General features: G+C 48.1%; 8 protein-coding genes across 8 annotated transcripts; 3 read left to right on the forward strand and 5 right to left on the reverse strand.

Moving 5' to 3' along the window:
- Positions 1-2,115: 2,115 nt before the first annotated feature.
- BKA67DRAFT_646005 (uncharacterized protein) lies at positions 2,116-3,501 on the forward strand (the record flags this gene model as incomplete). The annotated part of the gene is made up of 1 exon (XM_046105899.1): positions 2,116-3,501. One exon carries the CDS (start codon positions 2,116-2,118, stop codon positions 3,499-3,501), a length of 1,386 nt encoding a protein of 461 aa, XP_045958521.1.
- Positions 3,502-3,674: 173 nt separating this feature from the next.
- On the reverse strand, positions 3,675-4,637 carry BKA67DRAFT_564538 (uncharacterized protein). Its single transcript, XM_046102753.1, has 3 exons — positions 4,197-4,637; positions 3,971-4,065; positions 3,675-3,909 (listed from the first exon to the last, which is right to left on the reverse strand). The coding sequence occupies exons 1-3, from the start codon at positions 4,463-4,465 to the stop codon at positions 3,860-3,862; spliced, it is 414 nt and encodes a 137-aa protein (XP_045958522.1). The 5' UTR covers positions 4,466-4,637; the 3' UTR covers positions 3,675-3,859.
- A 1,447-nt stretch (positions 4,638-6,084) lies between these two features.
- BKA67DRAFT_658565 (pheromone A receptor-domain-containing protein) lies at positions 6,085-7,294 on the forward strand (the record flags this gene model as incomplete). Its single annotated transcript, XM_046107298.1, has 2 exons — positions 6,085-6,637; positions 6,726-7,294. 2 exons carry the CDS (start codon positions 6,085-6,087, stop codon positions 7,292-7,294), a joined length of 1,122 nt encoding a protein of 373 aa, XP_045958523.1.
- Positions 7,295-8,291: 997 nt separating this feature from the next.
- BKA67DRAFT_535586 (uncharacterized protein) lies at positions 8,292-8,989 on the reverse strand (the record flags this gene model as incomplete). The annotated part of the gene is made up of 4 exons (XM_046100037.1): positions 8,292-8,441; positions 8,708-8,714; positions 8,744-8,834; positions 8,890-8,989. 4 exons carry the CDS (start codon positions 8,987-8,989, stop codon positions 8,292-8,294), a joined length of 348 nt encoding a protein of 115 aa, XP_045958524.1.
- A 1,548-nt stretch (positions 8,990-10,537) lies between these two features.
- Positions 10,538-11,613, reverse strand: BKA67DRAFT_273398 (Golgin subfamily A member 7/ERF4 family-domain-containing protein). Its single transcript, XM_046095894.1, has one exon. The coding sequence runs from the start codon at positions 11,423-11,425 to the stop codon at positions 10,778-10,780; it is 648 nt and encodes a 215-aa protein (XP_045958525.1). The 5' UTR covers positions 11,426-11,613; the 3' UTR covers positions 10,538-10,777.
- A 550-nt stretch (positions 11,614-12,163) lies between these two features.
- On the reverse strand, positions 12,164-13,175 carry BKA67DRAFT_273391 (uncharacterized protein). The gene has a single exon (XM_046095893.1). It carries the CDS (start codon positions 12,823-12,825, stop codon positions 12,220-12,222), a length of 606 nt encoding a protein of 201 aa, XP_045958526.1. The 5' UTR covers positions 12,826-13,175; the 3' UTR covers positions 12,164-12,219.
- Positions 13,176-14,801: 1,626 nt separating this feature from the next.
- Positions 14,802-16,994, forward strand: BKA67DRAFT_273432 (uncharacterized protein). The gene is made up of 2 exons (XM_046095896.1): positions 14,802-14,852; positions 14,940-16,994. The coding sequence occupies exon 2, from the start codon at positions 15,213-15,215 to the stop codon at positions 16,680-16,682; it is 1,470 nt and encodes a 489-aa protein (XP_045958527.1). The 5' UTR covers positions 14,802-14,852; positions 14,940-15,212; the 3' UTR covers positions 16,683-16,994.
- BKA67DRAFT_273406 (uncharacterized protein) lies at positions 16,789-17,410 on the reverse strand. The gene has a single exon (XM_046095895.1). The coding sequence runs from the start codon at positions 17,292-17,294 to the stop codon at positions 16,926-16,928; it is 369 nt and encodes a 122-aa protein (XP_045958528.1). The 5' UTR covers positions 17,295-17,410; the 3' UTR covers positions 16,789-16,925.
- Between the last annotated feature and the right edge of the window lie 202 nt (positions 17,411-17,612).

Below are 17,612 nucleotides of genomic sequence, written 5' to 3' on the forward strand. Positions count from 1 at the left end.
TTTACTTTTTAATGTGAAATATCGGCCTTACGTACATACTTTTAAAGCAGATATTCGAGTATTTACGGCTGTTGTTCTGATGAGACCTAGACCATAGAGGTCAGAACCTCAAATCATGAAATCCCAGTAAGACTCAGTAATAAATTTCTAGTACCAATAATGATCTTACACTGGACATAAAAGCCCACCTCATTTTGTTCTTGAGTATTAGTGAATGTATTAATTTGGGAAATTCTCAAGGTAACACCTCCCCCTCCAGATTCACGCCCTATTAAAGTTCTCGTTAACTTGCTCATCCAATTACCTTCCAGAGAATTCGCTTCCTCATTTTATTAATACACTCTTTTTCGATTGTCAAACCCCTCAGAACATGGAAATTCACTTGTCTGCAAAAATAGATATCTTCTTTTTCTAAATTCATGAATTCCACATAGTTTCGAGTCACTGAAAGCCATCATGGCTGGCTGCGTGAGGCCTCCTCGTTTGGTATTTAGAAATGCATGGGCGTTAAGAAAATACAACAGACAATTTTTGAGGCTGTGAAGGAGTACAACAAACTCTCACCAAGATATACTGTACTCGTGGTATACAGTATGGGTTTAAATGTCAAGGCGATGCCCCGAGACTTATCAAACTTAAGCACCATGTTCGCCAATATTCTGTCTATTCGGGCAGTTATGCGATCATTTCATGACCTTGGTGAATATAGAATCTTTGGTATAGCAAAATCTTCAAATTACTTAGATACGCAGAATTTGCTTCCAGAGGCGGATCAGGTGGGAGAATCGAGCGGTATCACAATAATACAAATGAAACTATAAGAAAACATTTACAGCCCTTCAGGGATGATAAACCCCCTTAAGCTCGGAAAATCAAATTATCAGCATCTATAGGCCTTGGTACAACAGTTGTCTCCAAGGAAGTCGATATACCAGTACATTACTGAGATGCCTTTTTCGTTAAGAGTTATAGCTCTGGTGTTGTGCAACTCGAGTATTGTAAGATCACATAAACAATAACATTCCATGGAGTGATTTTGATAATTCATTTTACCCCAAAAACATATCATAACTTTCCGTTCATACTCCTATGTAATTCCAATGGTAGGGACATCAACCTATGTCATCATAGTATAAATATAGTTGTTTAGGGTGTCTGCAAGTGTTTCTGCCCACCACTTGGCCATTTGATTTGTTGTCGGTCATAGTGAATGGTTTCCCGATTTTAATTAGCGGGCTCTTCATTCATTTTTAACTGGTTCAGAAGGCCTCGAGCCAGCGAACAATATATTTGTTGTTAAGTTCTCTATCTAGCGCGTCTTGGCCCAGTTCCTACAGTATTAGCATGAACTAAATAGCTCTCCAACCGACCTTAATTTCAGTCAACGATACAAGACAGATCAGCTCTCGTCTTCTAGCAGTGGGAACGACTCATTTACCAGCCTTAACAAATCATGATGGTGTAGTTCCATCTATAATCTTTGAAGTCCGGTGTACAACTTATCCTGCCACATCGCACCCGAATTTCATGATCCTAACAATTATCAGAACCAAGACAGTCTCTATGAGTGCCTAGAAGTCCCACATTCAAGCAGATCGAGACCAAGGCGAGGGGAACTTCACAGCTTGAGGGCTCTACAATTGTGACTGAGGTTAAGCCTCGACCATCCAAGCTCAGGTATTGTGTTGTTAATCACTGGAAATGATTGCGCCCTCAGGACAATTCTCTGACTAGGTATTAAACCCCACTTCTTCTTACTCATTCACTGATTCAGACCACAAGCTCAGCATCTTCTAGACATCTTGCAGTACTTCAAATTTGATATAAATTCCCTTGCTTGCTTGCATGCACTACCACCATCACTTTTGCAGCTTGATCCTATGTCATTTCACTGCAATATTCGTTCACATCTTCACAACACTTCTTACCTCTGAAAAGCACGCTGGCGTTCATAATTTGTACATCTAAGACAGCTTATTGTCCTTCCAGGCAATATTTCAGCAACTAGAGCATCATTTTGTACCACCATCAGCACTTTTGGCAATCTCGATTTTTCAGGGACCAATAAGAGCTCTTTCCATCTGAACAAAGATATCACTGAACCCGTTCGTCAAGATGTCAAGTAATGTGGGACGGTATGCATCCGGTTATTCAGCCGGGCAAGCCTTGAAAGGGCAGGAGAAGAAGATGAAGATCCTTCCCGATAAACCGGAACAAGTCGCCAACACAAAGCGCAACGCTGAGACGCCGCTGACAGGTCTTGCCAAATCAGCACGAACAGACATCAAGCACAACCCTTCACAGGTAGACAACCCCCTCTTTGATGTGGGATCTTCACCGTTTCAAGCTGTTTCTACCCGGGGATTTATCAGCAACCGAGTCGTCTCGGAGAGCCAGGCAGCGTTGGGCGACTACATTGGAAAGCAGCGTTCTGAAGGCCTGCCTGCAGAGCAATCGTTCTTGTCTGAGCTCACCTCCAGACAGACCAGCAGACATGTAGTCCATCCAGGATCGTCACCATACCAGGCGTCCTCACCTAACGATGTTAACGTGTTTATCAGCAGGAGAGTGGTGTTGGAAAGCGACGCTGCACTGGACGACTTTCTTGCAGAGAGGGGCTTTATGAAGAAAGCCACCAAGCAAAAAGTAAACGATGACGAAAGCGCTGTCACATGTGTCGACAAATCCAGATTACATGCAACGCACGCCGCCCCTGCGCTAGTCATCCGAACAAGGAATGCGAAGGCAACTGTGGTATATAGCGACGATGAGATCTTATTATTGCCAGAGGATGGGAACATATTTTATGCCTCGGCAACTACAGCCACGACACCAGAGTCAGATGAACACTTGATCAGGAAGCCGAGTCGGAAAGCTGCCACTCCTTCGAACCGTTCTCATTGTTCGGGATGGACTGCGATTAACCACAGCCGCGAGCTGAGGTGGGAGGACACGAGTGTCCGCAAGAAGGCTGCAGCCCTCATACAGAGACCGAAGCGAGCCGTAGAAGCAGGCAACGGGGTTGTCTGGGATTCCATGATTGACCCCCTCTGGCGACTAGACACCGGTCTGGTTTTTGCAGCCGGCCGCCGACGAAAGGCGCAAGAGAAGGCTGAGCAGGAGAGTATCGAAGCGATGCTGTCAAGTGCCAAGTCGGAGACGAAGGTGATCAAACGCAAGGCGGTCGCCAAAACTTCTGAAAGTACTGTAGCTGAGCTGGAGGCTCAGGAGACGCCATTGTGGGAGGATGTTTTGACAGTTGGATCGGAAGATGAGCTCTTCAAGATTGGGCCGCCGCCGTTGCCGTTAGAGGATCCGAAGGCTGTGCCAAAGCCCGAGGACATCACTCCTTACGGCTTCCCGGAAGCAGTGTCAGATCCCGAGCTTTGGAGTGGGGACGATGATGAGTATTGGGAAGGAGACGACGAAGAGCAATGGTGGGAGGAGGAAGACTACGTTGAAAATGTCTGTGATGCTGGAGAAATCCCGGAGTTGCAGTGAATGGAAATCATGAATCAGCAACTGTAAAAAGAGCACGTCCAGGGCATGCTAACGAGGCATGAACACTTCGTAACAGAACATCAGGGTTGAGGGATCCTTGGTAATAAGGGTTGGAAAATGGAGATTCCAAGAGACATCAATCACTAGAGCTGAAGGAGCAATAAACCAAGATCTGAAGAGAAAAAAAAAAGTAGTTTTGGGTATCAAGTCGCCCAAGAGTCGTAATATACAATAATTCTGAAACCCCCCAAATAGACAGGCGCAATACACATATGAAAAGGTCCAGAGAGGAGTGTCTCATCATCTAACGGGTGTTGGTTTCATACATGGCAAACATAGTTTTCGATTCGGCGTGAAATTATTCGGTACCCTCAGCGTCTTGGCTGCGACGGAGCACCTCGAAGTTTGCTAATTCGTGCAGGTCAGTTTCATGGGCTCGTGTAACGGTGCAAATCTATGGCTTGCTTACTCTGGTAGATATTCAAGAATGACCGCGACTTGCCCTCGTTGTTCTGATCGGGGACAGTGCTCATGACAGCGTTGCCTTCAACATAGACGGTTGATCTGCGTCGCTATTAGCACATGTTCACTCAAATCTCCATGCCTGTATCTTTTCCGGTCCGCATCCCCCGTGTGTGAATATATCATCCACGCGCCCTATTCCAGCGTCTCTGATCGGAATGGAATGCACGTACCCTTTGGGAAGGCTAGTCAAGTAGTCCCGGCGAGGGCCCTCAGCCTCGAAAGCAGCAACACGGAACCAGCTGGTTGTGCGGTTGTCGCGCGGGCCAGAGTTGGAGGCGACTGCATACTCAATGACCTCACGGCCGGTGGAAGTAGCCTTGAGCTCAGGTGTGGCGGCCAGGTTGCCAACGATGGTGATCTTGGCCAACTCCCTGGGGCTGGTGGTAGAGAAGGCGCGGCGTGCGCTCAGGGCGGTACGGCGGGCGAGGAATGCAGACATGCTGTCGATTTCGAGCTCAGGACAGTTGCGCAGGGTGGTTTATACAATGGGGGCCGGTGGGATGGTGTATTGTTGTACGGATGGAGGCGACAGGGAGTGTGGAGATGGAGAATAAAAGAGCTTCGCCCACGATGGAGCCGTTAGAAAGCTGTCAGGTTAGTGGGATTGGCGGCGGACGCGTCGCGCTTTGTCTGTCCTGCATTAAAAAGCAATTTAGCAATCGAAAGTGCCGGGATGCATGGCCCAAGCTCCCACCCGTCTAATTCCAGCCCAGCAGCCCAGCTAGGTTAGACTTAACTATCTGTGCATTGCATACTGGCCCTTTCCTCTTGCCAAGCAGTTCGACGCGATAGTATCATGTCGCGATACAGCCTGAGAGTCTGACTAGCGTCAGTCGCATATAGAGAGAACAACAGCATTCTCTACTTTCACACGCAATCTGTTCGCCGTCTGCTCTCATCGAAGGTTTCGTCAGCCAAGTGAAACGGCAAATACTTGCACAATGACCCTGGGCGCCAGTCAGGTGTACATTCTTCTTGTTGCAATTCAAGTATAATTTCTTGAGGCTGCTTTATCGTCTACCTTCTTTGGACTTGCTTACACCTGACGGTCAAAACAATAGTTTTATGCATGTTCATTACGCTCCCGTGGGATTGGGCATCATAAGTTGATTGTCATCTGCCAGGCACAATGTGCCGCTAACTAGGTGCAAACTTGGACCACCAGAACTTCTGAAATGACATATGGGTGTAGAACAAGCGTGGTCAAAACTCCTCTTCGTGGTACACTGACGTCTACCCGCAACTTTGGTCTGTGCAAATACCCGATCTGAACAATCGTTCCTGGTCGGACCACTGCTGTGCAACATGGCCGCCTCGACGGACCGCTTCCGCAATGGCAACGTATATGCCACGACAACGGACCACGCAGTCATTAGTACAGTGCAACCTGTATTAGCTTAATAATACGCCTGTATTGTGTCCTAAGCTATTGATTGGCCGGTGAGTTGACAGCTTGAGTATTTGCCGGTCTCGACGGCGGGTAGTTCGCATCACTGCAGCGACCATTGTAGAATCACCAAAACCGTGACGATACACCCTGGAACCACATTAAAGATAACCTGGACTACTGGTGGACGATTTGCCACTTCAGTCCAAAACCTGCTGACTTGCACATTCCTCATCCACAGCATCCTCAGATCGATTCGAAAGCCAACACGACGTGGAATCACGACTTGATGTCGTTTGTACAGTAACACTTCTCCTGGACTTTGAGCAGAATTAACACTGCAACTGTGAGATATGAGAAGATGCAAGCGAAGTCCTTAAATGTATTGATGAGAATTTGAACACCCGTTCTGTCATGTTGCACGAGCGGAAGAGGCAAGTATAAAAAAACCACAAGGCTCAATAGGTCTAGATTGTCCTACCTCATCCAAACCTTACCTCACGTTCTTCTTCTTTCTTGATAAACGAGTGTGGCAAGCATTTCAAAGTTATAAAACTTATGAAATATCAGGTCGTTCCACCTCATTCACATTGACCCCACGCTATCCTACGGCAAACAATATCTCAAGTTCACTGAGCTTACAATATCCAGGTTATCCGAAAGACATCACAATGTCTGACCCTGGACTTGCCGCCAACCGAATTTTACGTACCTTCTTCGCTATACTAGGTACAATACTCTGCTGGGTACCATTCCGTCTCCTAGCTCGAAACGGAGAATTTGTTGTCGTGGTCTTCATCATCGATGTCGTGATAGCGAACGTCTTCACCGTTCTCAACGCCTCGATATGGCCGGACGATGATATGGCCAAGTGGTGGGACGGCACCGGTTTATGCGACTTTCAGGCATTTATCACGTTTCCGCTAGATACCCTGTACGCTGCTTGCATTTTTGCGATAATGCGGAACCTCGCCCAGCGTCTGCGCCTGAAGCGAGCCAACAATCTCACACCTCCAGAGAGAAGACGCCGTATGCTTGTCCAGTCTCTCATCATATTCCCCGTTCCAATAGTCCAGCTAGCTCTTATGTGGTTTGTCACATCCAACCGATACGCCATAGCCCCTGTGATTGGATGCCTCGGGGCGTTCGACACGAGCTGGTTCAAGGTCGCAGTCCTCGGTATTCCACCGGCAACTTTCGCTGTTGCTACTATTCCTTATGCATGTAAGTTGGCTTTGATGTCTCATTCGCCCCCTTCTCTTTTTTCTTTCTTTTTTTTTCTTTCATTCAAGTAAAAACTGATTGATAATAGTCCTCACCTGGAAGCGTTTCCGCGAAATATCGAAGACAACGAAAGTAGCCTTGACCGCGAACACACGGTCCAGCTCACGCGTTCGACAGCGCACGAGAATACGGTTGTACCAGATGGCTTTATCAATCATTGTTCCATACGTACCACTCCAGATGGTATTCTTTGGGGTGAACCTGACAACGACCATGCGAAACCTACATCCCTATAACTACTACTCCATCCACCATAATCCAGACCATCCCTGGAGCGCCATCATCTTCTACAACTCTTGGGATGTTGCCTTCTCAGTCATGAATCAACCCTGGATCAATATATTTACAACCATTCCAATTGTGCTGTTCTTCGGCATGACCGACGAGGCGAACGAAGCTTATCGCAGATTTCTTACTCGATTGAGAATCGGAAGTTGGTGGAACGCAAGCAAGAATGTTCAGTCTGTTGTAAAGGAGACATCTGAGGATAGTACTTTACCGCCATCAGAACTTCCAAACCCGCATCGCCAGACCATTGTCACTTCTGCAGGGCCTTTCATTCCGCCACGCCATTCGTCAAAGTATTGGAGGCAGTGAGATCGAACATGGATATGCCTTGAAACAACCATAGGTAGACATAGGACAATATGATTTCTTGACGAACTCGGTTCGTCTAAAATGAGGTGGTAGTCGCTCACTTATCATGTAATTACCAATTGCAGACGCAAAATTAAAAAGCTAAAAAAAAATTGGGAAAAAGCCAGCTCGGCGTCTTTTTATCATTTAGGTAGATTAGCATGGGTAGACCTCAAGTGCGTGCATATCACTCACATACATATACGTCTGTTTGTTCTTTCATGTTCGATTGCCAAGCCTCCGTCCTCTTAACTTTCTCAGTAGCACGTAGCATTAAGGTAAAGCAGTGAGTTTGTACCTAATCACTCGTCATGGTAAGAACTCCGCCCAGGCAAATCGCTATAGTTGTGCCTTTGATGCCTACAGAGCGGCTACTGCAAGGCTTAGGTAGGAATGGAAAGAAGCATAGCATCGTATCGTCTTTATGTGATGTGGCATGTGGAAGTGCATTGGGAGGTCGGTGGACTCTCTCTAAGAGGCTTTACATGATGACTTATAGCGATGTGCAATTCAGCATGGGGTCAATAACAGTACCATAAATCAAACCACACAGTCCCCTTATCTATTCATGTTTTAATTATTCTTTTGGTTTTGTGTTGCCCCTCCACGGAGCTGGAGCCTTTTCCGAACCCGGTAACTTTAGTTCACATCGCGCAACGAAGACAAGAGGACACATGCTCAATGCTCTATACTTTCGTAGGGAAAATTCCCCAACTACGACTCTCTGGCCTTCATGACATGCCATTCCTCACTCAGCAAGATATATGACGAGCTGTAAGTATATGTACGACTTTACCGTGTCCATTACCAATATTGATGTGCTCAAATGTTCCAACATATTGCGACCATTAGCCGCACTGGCGGAATGATACCTTTCGGGGCTCTGTTGTGCGATACAGCAAGAGTGACTTGAAGACTGGTGGTTATTTTACTAACAGCCATCGAAATTTTGCAATGTCTACCTATACAAGAGGTCGTCATCATTATCAAAGCCTTCACAATCTCGTTCGTCGCCTCCAGTCTCTCTAGGCTCATCGCTTTCTTCCTCTCCGTCTCCATGACCTCCATTTCCGGAAGTCGAAACACCAGTACACGCAAGGCCTTGTGTCTACAAAATAATTCTATTAGTATTTATAATACAACAATAATATGAATGTGGAAACATGTTTTGTAGATAACACAATCCTGAGAATACATTTTGCCAAGAGCACAGAATTAAGCCAACAACTTACCACGATAGACAATGTCCAAAACTAAGCGGCGCGACCGCCACTTTGAACGCAGCTGTTGGGTGAGTTCGCTTCGGTAGACTAAGTCAGCACAGGTGGCGCAGATCAGCTAACCTGAGCAATAAATACTGAAGAAGCAACTCACGATTAACCTTCAGTGTAATCTAAACTAACAACTCACTTACCTAGGGCATCGACAGCACAGCATTGTGGAGTGCCGCCGGAGCAGAATTCTGAGGTCGAATCACCCCCAATACCGTCAAGGAGGCTTCCTGTAAGATCATCTGTAAGGATATCTGAAAGACCGTCACCGCCGGTTCAGTGTACCAGTGAGTCCCCCTGGACCGATTGTCAGATCACGATGTTGAACAGAGCTTAGAAGAGCAATGGCGCCAGAGGCAACGAGAAGGGAGTAGGTAAACTTCATTGTGAAATAGGAATGTCGTTTTAAGCATCTTCAGGTTCAGGGGCGCCGAAGTAGGATGTATCTATTTCAGGACGCATTTCAAACAACACAACTCATGTTGTAAACGAGCTTTAATATACAGGAACGTTGCAACCGCCAATGGAAATGTTATGATAATAATCCATAAATTGACTAATTACATGATACGTGAGCGTAGAAATGCCTCGTAATAAATGAGATATGGTAACGAGACTAGGGTCAGATAGCCAGGCAAGTCTTTATATAGATAAAGGACGGGCACATTACGCCCCTGGCGCTTGTAGAAATGACTGAGATGATGTTGGCCTCGTAGGGATTCGTAGGGCTCTTCCCTCGCGTTAGGTAATCAAGCTGTAGGATGCAACCACGGCTATAGTACTAGCACGTATTACTGAACAAAGATAACAGGGCTCCAACTTCTCCATTACATGGTGATAATTTACACTTGTTGAAAGCTAACGAGCGAAGTTTTTATCACCTTTCAATCGGTGATGAAGTCCAATTTGACGAAATCAAGTCCGGTTGTGTTCATGTAATCTGCTCATTTGCATAATAGTGTTACTATCACATCCAGATACTTGGTGATGAGTTGTGATAACCAGTCACGACTATATTCTGGGGTTGTGAAACTGGTTCGCATAATACAAATTTCACCTCGCAACAGACTTGAGATATACCACACTGTCTGGTACGTATCTTTGACACCCATCTCCAATGTCCGTCTGTGATCGTGTGCATCTTACCCGTTCGAAACAGAACCGACTCCCACCCATCATATTACGGCTGTACTTCCAACTCCACCACCGATCCCGATCACGGCTTCCACATTAAGAAGCCGATCCTTCCTCTGCCTACCGTCAATTCTTCCCTATGATATTCAAACAGTCGTAAGGACACTGCACGAATCACCTACAGCCTCCAGCAAGCACTCCAGTGCCATGCCGACTTGACGTCTGTGGAATGGGAGCTTGAGAGCGACAAGATTATTCTCAAGACTGATGCGCTTCATACGTGCAGGGATCTTGGGAGTTTACACCAGTGGACTGCTCAGCGAATGACTGTGAAGGGGGATGCTGTCAGAAATGGGAGTCTCGTCATTGTTGACTGAGGTGTTGTGTACAGGAGCAAAGGCTGACTGGAGCAACACAGGTTAGGTATTTGGCTACGGCTAGAGACATGGTCTTCTATGGGCACAGAACAGCGGCAGTTGAGTCACGGTCGGTGAATTCTACTAATGTGACCAATTTATTTCGAGAACTTGCGCCTAGTAGACTTCACCGTCTCTTATAGGTACTACATGGCGGAACTCCAAAGCCTATTATTCCAACGAACATGCCACCAAATTCTCTGTAATTAAATTGGGAAAAACATAAAAAAGAATTATCGTTGAAACGAGCCATTAGCAATTAACCAAGACGCCTCGCCATGCCTGTAATGAAGCTTGAAAATAACAAAAACGACTCCTCGCCTATTCTACACACGTCCTCCATGATCGATATTGGCCTGGAGGGGCTTTGGGTATCTTCGTAAGTCGTACAGCGCACTAAGCGCGTAATTAGATATGCTAGGGGGGGTATAATATTAGGAAGCGGGAGTATGATGCTCGCGGATTATGCATTCAAGGGGAGTTGGCTGCGTATTCGGTTGTACCTGCAGCAGCGGGGCTTTCGGGTGGGCCAGATCTTGTCGTGGGCTGACTAGCTGCTGGGGCGATTTCAGGATCCGGTATCTGGATATCGAGCTAGGCGATTGTCAGTTGTCTTATTAGATCTATAGGCGAGGGAGTCCTCTCACGTTCATATATCCAGTCCTCCTCAGAGAGATAATCCTAGGCGCAATGATACTGTCCTCAGCTCCGAGAGTCTTTTCCATTTCGATATTCCACTTATCGATCCAGGATTCCAAGCTCTTCAGTCGGCTCTTCGTATTGGTCAGACCTAGATCATCCCAGATCCATCCAGTGAGGAGGCCAAGAACGCCGTCGACCATATTTCTCCAGTTGTATGGGTTGAAGATGGGCACCAATTCGCCATTGAGCTTTTCGATTATCCGTCGGAACTCCTGCTCGGACACACCGGCTGGGTCGAGGATTTCGGGGTACAGATTCGAAAACGTGGGCGCCAGGTCTCCTTCAACCAACCAGTCCCTCCGTACCCTGATTATACGCGTGCCAGTGTATTCGGCAGAGTTGATTGGTACATGAGGGTTGAGGTGAGGGTAGCATGGATGTTGTGGTCCCCACTCGTCACCCAGGTCTTGCTGGTCGGGATCGCCCATTATGGATGAATTGCTGGAAGAAATGGCAGAGAGACCCTCGGGAATAGACATGGTGGTGCTGTGTCGAGGGAGTACATCAGGCCCTCTCTCCAGGTCTTTGGAAACAGACCTCCTGGGGTCTCCGCTCTCCGACACGGCCATGACAGCTATTGCTTTCCCTTTGTCTATGGCTTTTGGCGAGGCACTCGTCCTCTCTGGACGTACGAGGCCAAAGCTCAAAGCTCGCGCCCTTTGCTGGAAACTGCTAGTCCTAGACCGACCAGCGATGTGCGACCGCGGAGGATTCGCAGGTGTCGTGTTTTGAAGTGATGGAACTGTCGAGATGCGCTTATCGTCGTATGAATAGCGTACAGAACTTGGAAGACTAACCCGGTGTTCACCACCTGGTCGTGTGTCGACCTGCAGACTGGCCCGCGGGGGAGGCGAGAGACGGTCTTGTAGCTGCTCCGGTAGCTCTAGCAAGGGCAAGTCACCTGATACCGAGCTAGGAAGTTGGGTGGAAAAGGTGGTGATATTGAATGCGGGATGTTGGAGCGGGAGCGGTGGGAGAGGTGGACTGGAAGATTGACGTCGTCTCGTGGAATATTGTCTCTGTCTCTGTCTCTCACTCGAGGGCGATGGGCGCGGAGTGGAATTCGTTGGATTCCAGAGGCGGGCAGCAGCGGGCCGAAGTGGCTGTCGATTCTCTGCCGCGTGGGCGCGGAAGGGTGATTGCAGTAAACCTTGACTGTCCTTCCTTGCTAATAGATTTCTGCCGGTTTTTGGGCGATGCTGTTGCTGTTGCTGGGTTGGTGTTGGGTCTTGAGCTTGTGCTGTTTCGTTAATTTCCGTGGGTGGCTCCCCAGTCTTGCTGTCGATGGGGCCTGGCGTCAAAGGACCGGGATAGTCAGACTGGAGCGAAAGCGATTGAATGCGAAGATCTTCTTGCAGTGCATCTAGGGCGGCTGATGACAGTTCCGTTGATCGAGTGAATCTGTGTGAAGCCGTTGGGAAGACACCGGTGCGGCCGGTGTGCAAGTACGACTGCGACGGCGACGGCGACGGCAATTGCGAATGCAACGGGGGTTGAAGTCGAAAAGAGAACGTTGATAAATTTGCTCGAGGCTTTGGCTTTCGGGGCGGTTGTTGTTATGATTAGAGTGGAGCTCGTGCCTTGCACTGGTCAATTCGAATTCCTTACGAGGCGCGCAAAATGGCTTCGAACAGCCGCGGTCCTTCTCAACACTTGATGAGGGGGGAGTGCTGGGAAAGGCTTGACGACGACAACGACGATGATGATGATGATGCGAGGCACGGCGTGTGAGAGATGCGTCGCAGTCGTCCTCCTCTTTCGCCAGTACACATGCACCTGCACCTACAACGGCAGCACCCTTCTGTAGTTGGGGTGTAATAACGAAGGGTCGAACCAGGGCCAGAGCCAGTGGTTGGCGTTCGGCACCGGCGCGGTTGGCGTTCAGGGGAGTGACCGACCTCAAACTAGCCACTTTCGGCGATTTCAGAGGGTCTAGGCGCTGTGACTGCTCTAATCCCAGCAGTAGCATACCGATAATGGCAATGCTAAAGTACTGTAAAATGGTGAGATTGCGAGATTAGCTGCATTCACCGTTGCATCCCACGTAATGCCTCCCTCAATCAGCAAGTCAAGTTTGTCGTATCTCCCGAGGTTACAACATCTGATCGCCAACTCTATCGAATACGTGATACCCTGCGCACAGAGCAGTCGTATTGTTTTGCTGGTGTATAGAAGATAGTGTTCTGAGTTCACCTTCAAGCTGTGAACCCAGCCAACCTCGCTTTTCTATTCGTAGCCGCCCTGCACCAGTCGTTTGCTTCCTTTCCTCACTTATCTTATCTGCCCCGGCTAGCTTTGCGGTGCATTGGTGAGATCTCGAGATTGCTTAGAATAGAAAAAAAAAAAAAAAAAGGCACAACCGTCGTTTCTATATTCTTCCCACGGGGAATATTGCCGTTCAAGTGGCAAGCCCGGGTATGGCGACTTCAGAAGTGTTTCGAGGTTATAGTAGAAAGAAGAAAAAGAAAGGAATAAATCCTTCAAAAAGACTTAAACGGTCGGAATATATTGTAGTGAACGGATGCTGGCAAACGCAAGATCGTCCAACGTTGGTCCAAGCACGTGTTGGTTGACTCAAGGTTCAAGAATTACGAAGCTCTCACCACCCCCAACCGCGTGAGCGAGACCGTTGGTATTATATTTGTGCCCTACACCCAAAACCCAGCCCCAGCCCCAGCCCTTCGGATGAGCAGGATCCAGGAGCAGTCTCTATGTGGATCTCCCTTCGTCATCCCAGCCTCGAGTGCCGGGCTTGGATTGCTGTCCCAAAGGAACACGAACCAAGGCTGTCTTGCCATTATAAATTGCTTCGCTGGGAGGAGAAAAATTCAGATGATTCAGCCGGGTTAGGTTATGCTTGAGTCCTAACGCACAGCTCAGCTGAGGTGCCCGTCGTAAGAGCTTTTCTAGGGCCCCTGTCTCTGTTCGCCGACCATCGATCTACTAACTCTATACATATGTGGGATAATCTAGCGCGGGTGCCCGGGTTCCAGGGGCTGCTGTCAGGTACCACAGTCCGTGACCCAAGCGAGCGGTTCAAACTTCAAAGAGAACCACAGACTAATTAACCTAGATCGTGTCCACTTGCAGATTGACTTTTGACGATCGCAACAAGAATTCTCAATTTTACAACCCGTTGCATACTGCACTTCAAATGCAAAATCCGTTCTTCATTGGAGGGAACTCACCATGTCAGCTCTCGTACAGGAAACTTCTGCATTCGTTCCGCGTATAATGGCGCTTTGACCCATGCCTGTCGGTTGTCGGACCTGGCATGCAATCTAGACGAGACATCATGATAGCCCACTGACCTTGGAAATGATTGAAGATCATGCAACACTTTCGTCTCGTGGGAAATCCACAGAGTCTCGGGATGGCCTGACTGTAAAGGTCTGTGCTCATAGCGGCATGAATACTATTATACACGGTATATTAAATAAGTATCACATTGCATGCTCGGTATTGTCCTTCCATGCCCTTTCTTCGGAAGGCTCGGTGACGCCGCCAACGATGACGGCTCCACAAGGATCGTCCGCCGCACAACATTTTCAAGGGGAATACAACACAAACGGAGCCCATAAACTAAAAATATGTTTTATTTTATTTAACATTTTTAGATAGCTAGCCAGGTTCGGCCCACGATGAAATCAGTCCACCGCCACTCAGCTGTGTCAGTAGAGGCTCGCCCAATACTTTGAATCCGACGGCTTTGCTCTGCGAGAATTGTCAAAGATATCCGAAGTATTGGGTTCTGTCGACGATGGCCTGTTCTAAATCCGGGCAACGCTCCACGGCCTATTAGTGTGTGGCTGGCATCGGGCTGAACGTTATGACGAGTTTGAGTACGAGTTCCCCAACCCATGTCGACCTTGAATCTATGTCGACCTAGCAACTGGCCGTGGAAGAATTCCGTATTGGCGGATTGATATGAAAAGATCATTCGCATCAACATAGACCAAGGACAAGTGTTATATATCGCCGGAGTCGCTTCTTTAAGTGCGGTAATGAACGATCCCGGTCCTGCAAAGCCTTTTGTGTTCGAATTGGCCAAAATGACGTTGCTAACCAATAGTGATGCCTTAGTGGAAGTTGCATCCCCCGCAAAAGCTGAGCGAGCCCAAATGGCATGCTGGCATTGCTCTCAGCATTGCGGAGCATTCCCCATTTTCCAAAATAGGACCCTTGCAACGCATCTCCACAGCTGTCTTTTACATCATCCTCACTCGTCGACACTGCGATTCTTGATATGGAAGATGCAATCAGTTCTGGGCTTTAAGTCAATCTGGTAGTCTGTGTTCGATCTGAGCAATACCTGGGGCCAGTCAACGTGTTCTGGTTTTAACGTTTGCATTTGATATGGCTGACGACGACCGCTCTGCATCACCGGCAACAGCTCACGCGACGGGACGTTCGCCTTCTGCTAATAATGGGCATCTAGGTTATGGTATGAGACGGGCTAGAACTATGGACGAAACAGCACAATTTCGCAGGCGATCGTCTTTCAACCCAGCGGGTTCTGCTCGTAGTTCCTTCACTGATGTTCAGCGAAGGGGCTCGACGTTTTCTGACCTCAGCCACAACGCCGACAGCCCTGAAGACGGACTATGGAACTTGGGCAAAATGAGGTCAGACCCCCCTGAGCAGACCATGGCTGCTACGCTGCCGCTAGTGCTCGCTCTTCTACCGGCTTTAGGGGGCCTGTTCTTCGAGGGTGGTAACGCATTCGCCACGGATATCATTCTTCTTGGGTTGGCTGCAGTATTCCTACGTTGGTCGGTCACACAACCATGGAATTGGTATCACGCTGCTCAAGAGGTACGCGTAGCCAAGGATATGGCAATGTCTACACCAGTGTTCGAAACTGATAGCGACTTGGATCTGTCAACAACGGCATCTGCCACGACAGCACCTGAGCACATGTTAGAGGGAGAGGAAAAGGGAGCAGCACACAACTTCACATCTAGGGAGGCGCCGAAATCCGGTTGCTACAAGAAATGGCAAACAGAACGGGATGCCGCAGCCAAAGGGCTTCGCAGACATGAGAAATATGCCTTGGCTTGGTGCTTCTTATTTCCTTTACTGGGCGCCTTGCTTTTACATACAATTCGTGGTCAACTAAGCCAAAGGTCTGAGGGGCTAGTCAGTGACTACAATTTACACATATTTGTCATTGCCGCGGAGATTAGGCCTATATCGCACTTAATCGGACTGCTACATAACAGCACTCTGCGCAAGCAACGCATAATGGCAAACAATCCGTATGAGCAACAGGACAACAGAGACCAGCAGTTCCAAGATCTGTACGCCAGAATCGAAGAGCTTGAAACACGACTATCCGCTGGCGAGGCTACGGTGGAAGCCACCACAGTAGCTAGTGCTGAGCATGAGCAATTTGCTGTCAGGACTATTGAGTCATCAGTAACACGCAATTTTCTCGAGAAAGTACAACCCGAAGTCGACTCTGTCACGCGGGCGATGCGAAGATATGAGAAAAAGCTCAGCAATATGACCGACCAGATCGACATAAGACTGGAGTATCTCGATCAGAGGAGCAATGATGCTATAGCACTGGCAGCGATTGCTGCCAGGCAAAACAATAATCCGGGGAACATGATCACTTGGCTATTCGAGCGATCGACAGCCGTTGTCTTGTTGCCTTATCGAACAGCACTGGCCATCTTCACCATTCCTTTTCGAACTGCCTCATCGCTTCTAGGAGGTTCGAGCAGATCAACCTCTGAAAAAACTTACAAGAAAGGTCGCAGGTCGTCTGGCTCAGGTCGGTACAATGTTGAGCGCCAGCCGGCCAGGGTATCGAGAAAGTGATGTGTGGGGAGTTCGCAATGATACTCATTAATGAAGTTTTTTTTTTATGGGTTCAGTCTCCGTCTCAAATGGTTGTATAAGCACGAGCGGTGTATTGGGACCTACTACCATGGTGTAGGACTGTAAATAAAGTACGACTCTGATTGCCCGCAAGTGTAGTCACGCAGTATGGCATATCGATGCTCGCGACGCCGAGGAAAATGGCAGGTGTACGGAGTTCATGACCAACTAGATTAACGCTTATTAATTATTCTTCGTTCTGAAGAGCCTGGGCTTCTGCCGCATGCATTGGTGTGTGAAAGTGGTCAAAAAATCACTGCTCATCAGTTTCATATGGAAAATAAGGTTCAGCAGCTTCAGGTGGGCTTGATGTTGTCGCGCTAACGCCCGTTGCTTCTTCCTTACTTGTCTGCAAAATGTATTACGAAACTCCAAGACGGCAGTACAATGCGTTTCAGTCAACGATTGGACTGGACACTCAAATCTTCGGCCAGTACGGCTATGTACATGTAGGGAGATGAATTTAGCCCTGCCAACTCCCAATTGCTCAATCCGGATAGCTGAGACAGGGATGGGAACCCGAGAATGGTAAGCCAAGTCTCTTCTCAACATACATATGTTACCGCCCTCGGATCAGCTGGAAATTGCATTGCCGACCAACAAGCAGGATATCCAAGCGTCGATCGCTGGTAGGGCTAGAACAGTGCTGTACTTCTGTGCCACCGGATCAATAAGCAAACTCTTTACATCGCTCGACTAACATTCATGAGATGCAAGGTCTCAAAGCGCAACCAAAGTCTCACATTTTTCTTAAGGCTCGCATTCAAAGGTAATTGATACTCTGCATGGTTCCGAAACCACGAGAGCGGGAGACAAAATATCGGGACCCCTCCCTGCAGGTCCCCGAAAACTCCGATGTCGTGCTGTTGC

This window comes from Truncatella angustata (assembly GCF_020726525.1).
Source record: "Truncatella angustata strain MPI-SDFR-AT-0073 chromosome Unknown BKA67scaffold_4, whole genome shotgun sequence".
In the NCBI taxonomy this organism is placed as follows: Eukaryota; Fungi; Ascomycota; class Sordariomycetes; order Amphisphaeriales; family Sporocadaceae; genus Truncatella; species Truncatella angustata.

Bases quoted from the DNA above. Each gene is read 5' to 3' on its own strand.
- BKA67DRAFT_564538 (XM_046102753.1), bottom strand. From the start codon at position 4,465: ATGTCTGCATTCCTCGCCCGCCGTACCGCCCTGAGCGCACGCCGCGCC. The intron at 4,066-4,196 runs GTACGTGCATTC...ATAGCGACGCAG, and splicing joins TTGACTAGCCTTCCCAAAGG to ATCAACCGTCTATGTTGAAG. The intron at 3,910-3,970 runs GTAAGCAAGCCA...TGCACGAATTAG, and splicing joins ATTCTTGAATATCTACCAGA to CAAACTTCGAGGTGCTCCGT.
- BKA67DRAFT_273398 (XM_046095894.1), bottom strand. From the start codon at position 11,425: ATGGCCGTGTCGGAGAGCGGAGACCCCAGGAGGTCTGTTTCCAAAGAC.
- BKA67DRAFT_273391 (XM_046095893.1), bottom strand. From the start codon at position 12,825: ATGCTACTGCTGGGATTAGAGCAGTCACAGCGCCTAGACCCTCTGAAA.
- BKA67DRAFT_273432 (XM_046095896.1), top strand. From the start codon at position 15,213: ATGGCTGACGACGACCGCTCTGCATCACCGGCAACAGCTCACGCGACG.
- BKA67DRAFT_273406 (XM_046095895.1), bottom strand. From the start codon at position 17,294: ATGTTGAGAAGAGACTTGGCTTACCATTCTCGGGTTCCCATCCCTGTC.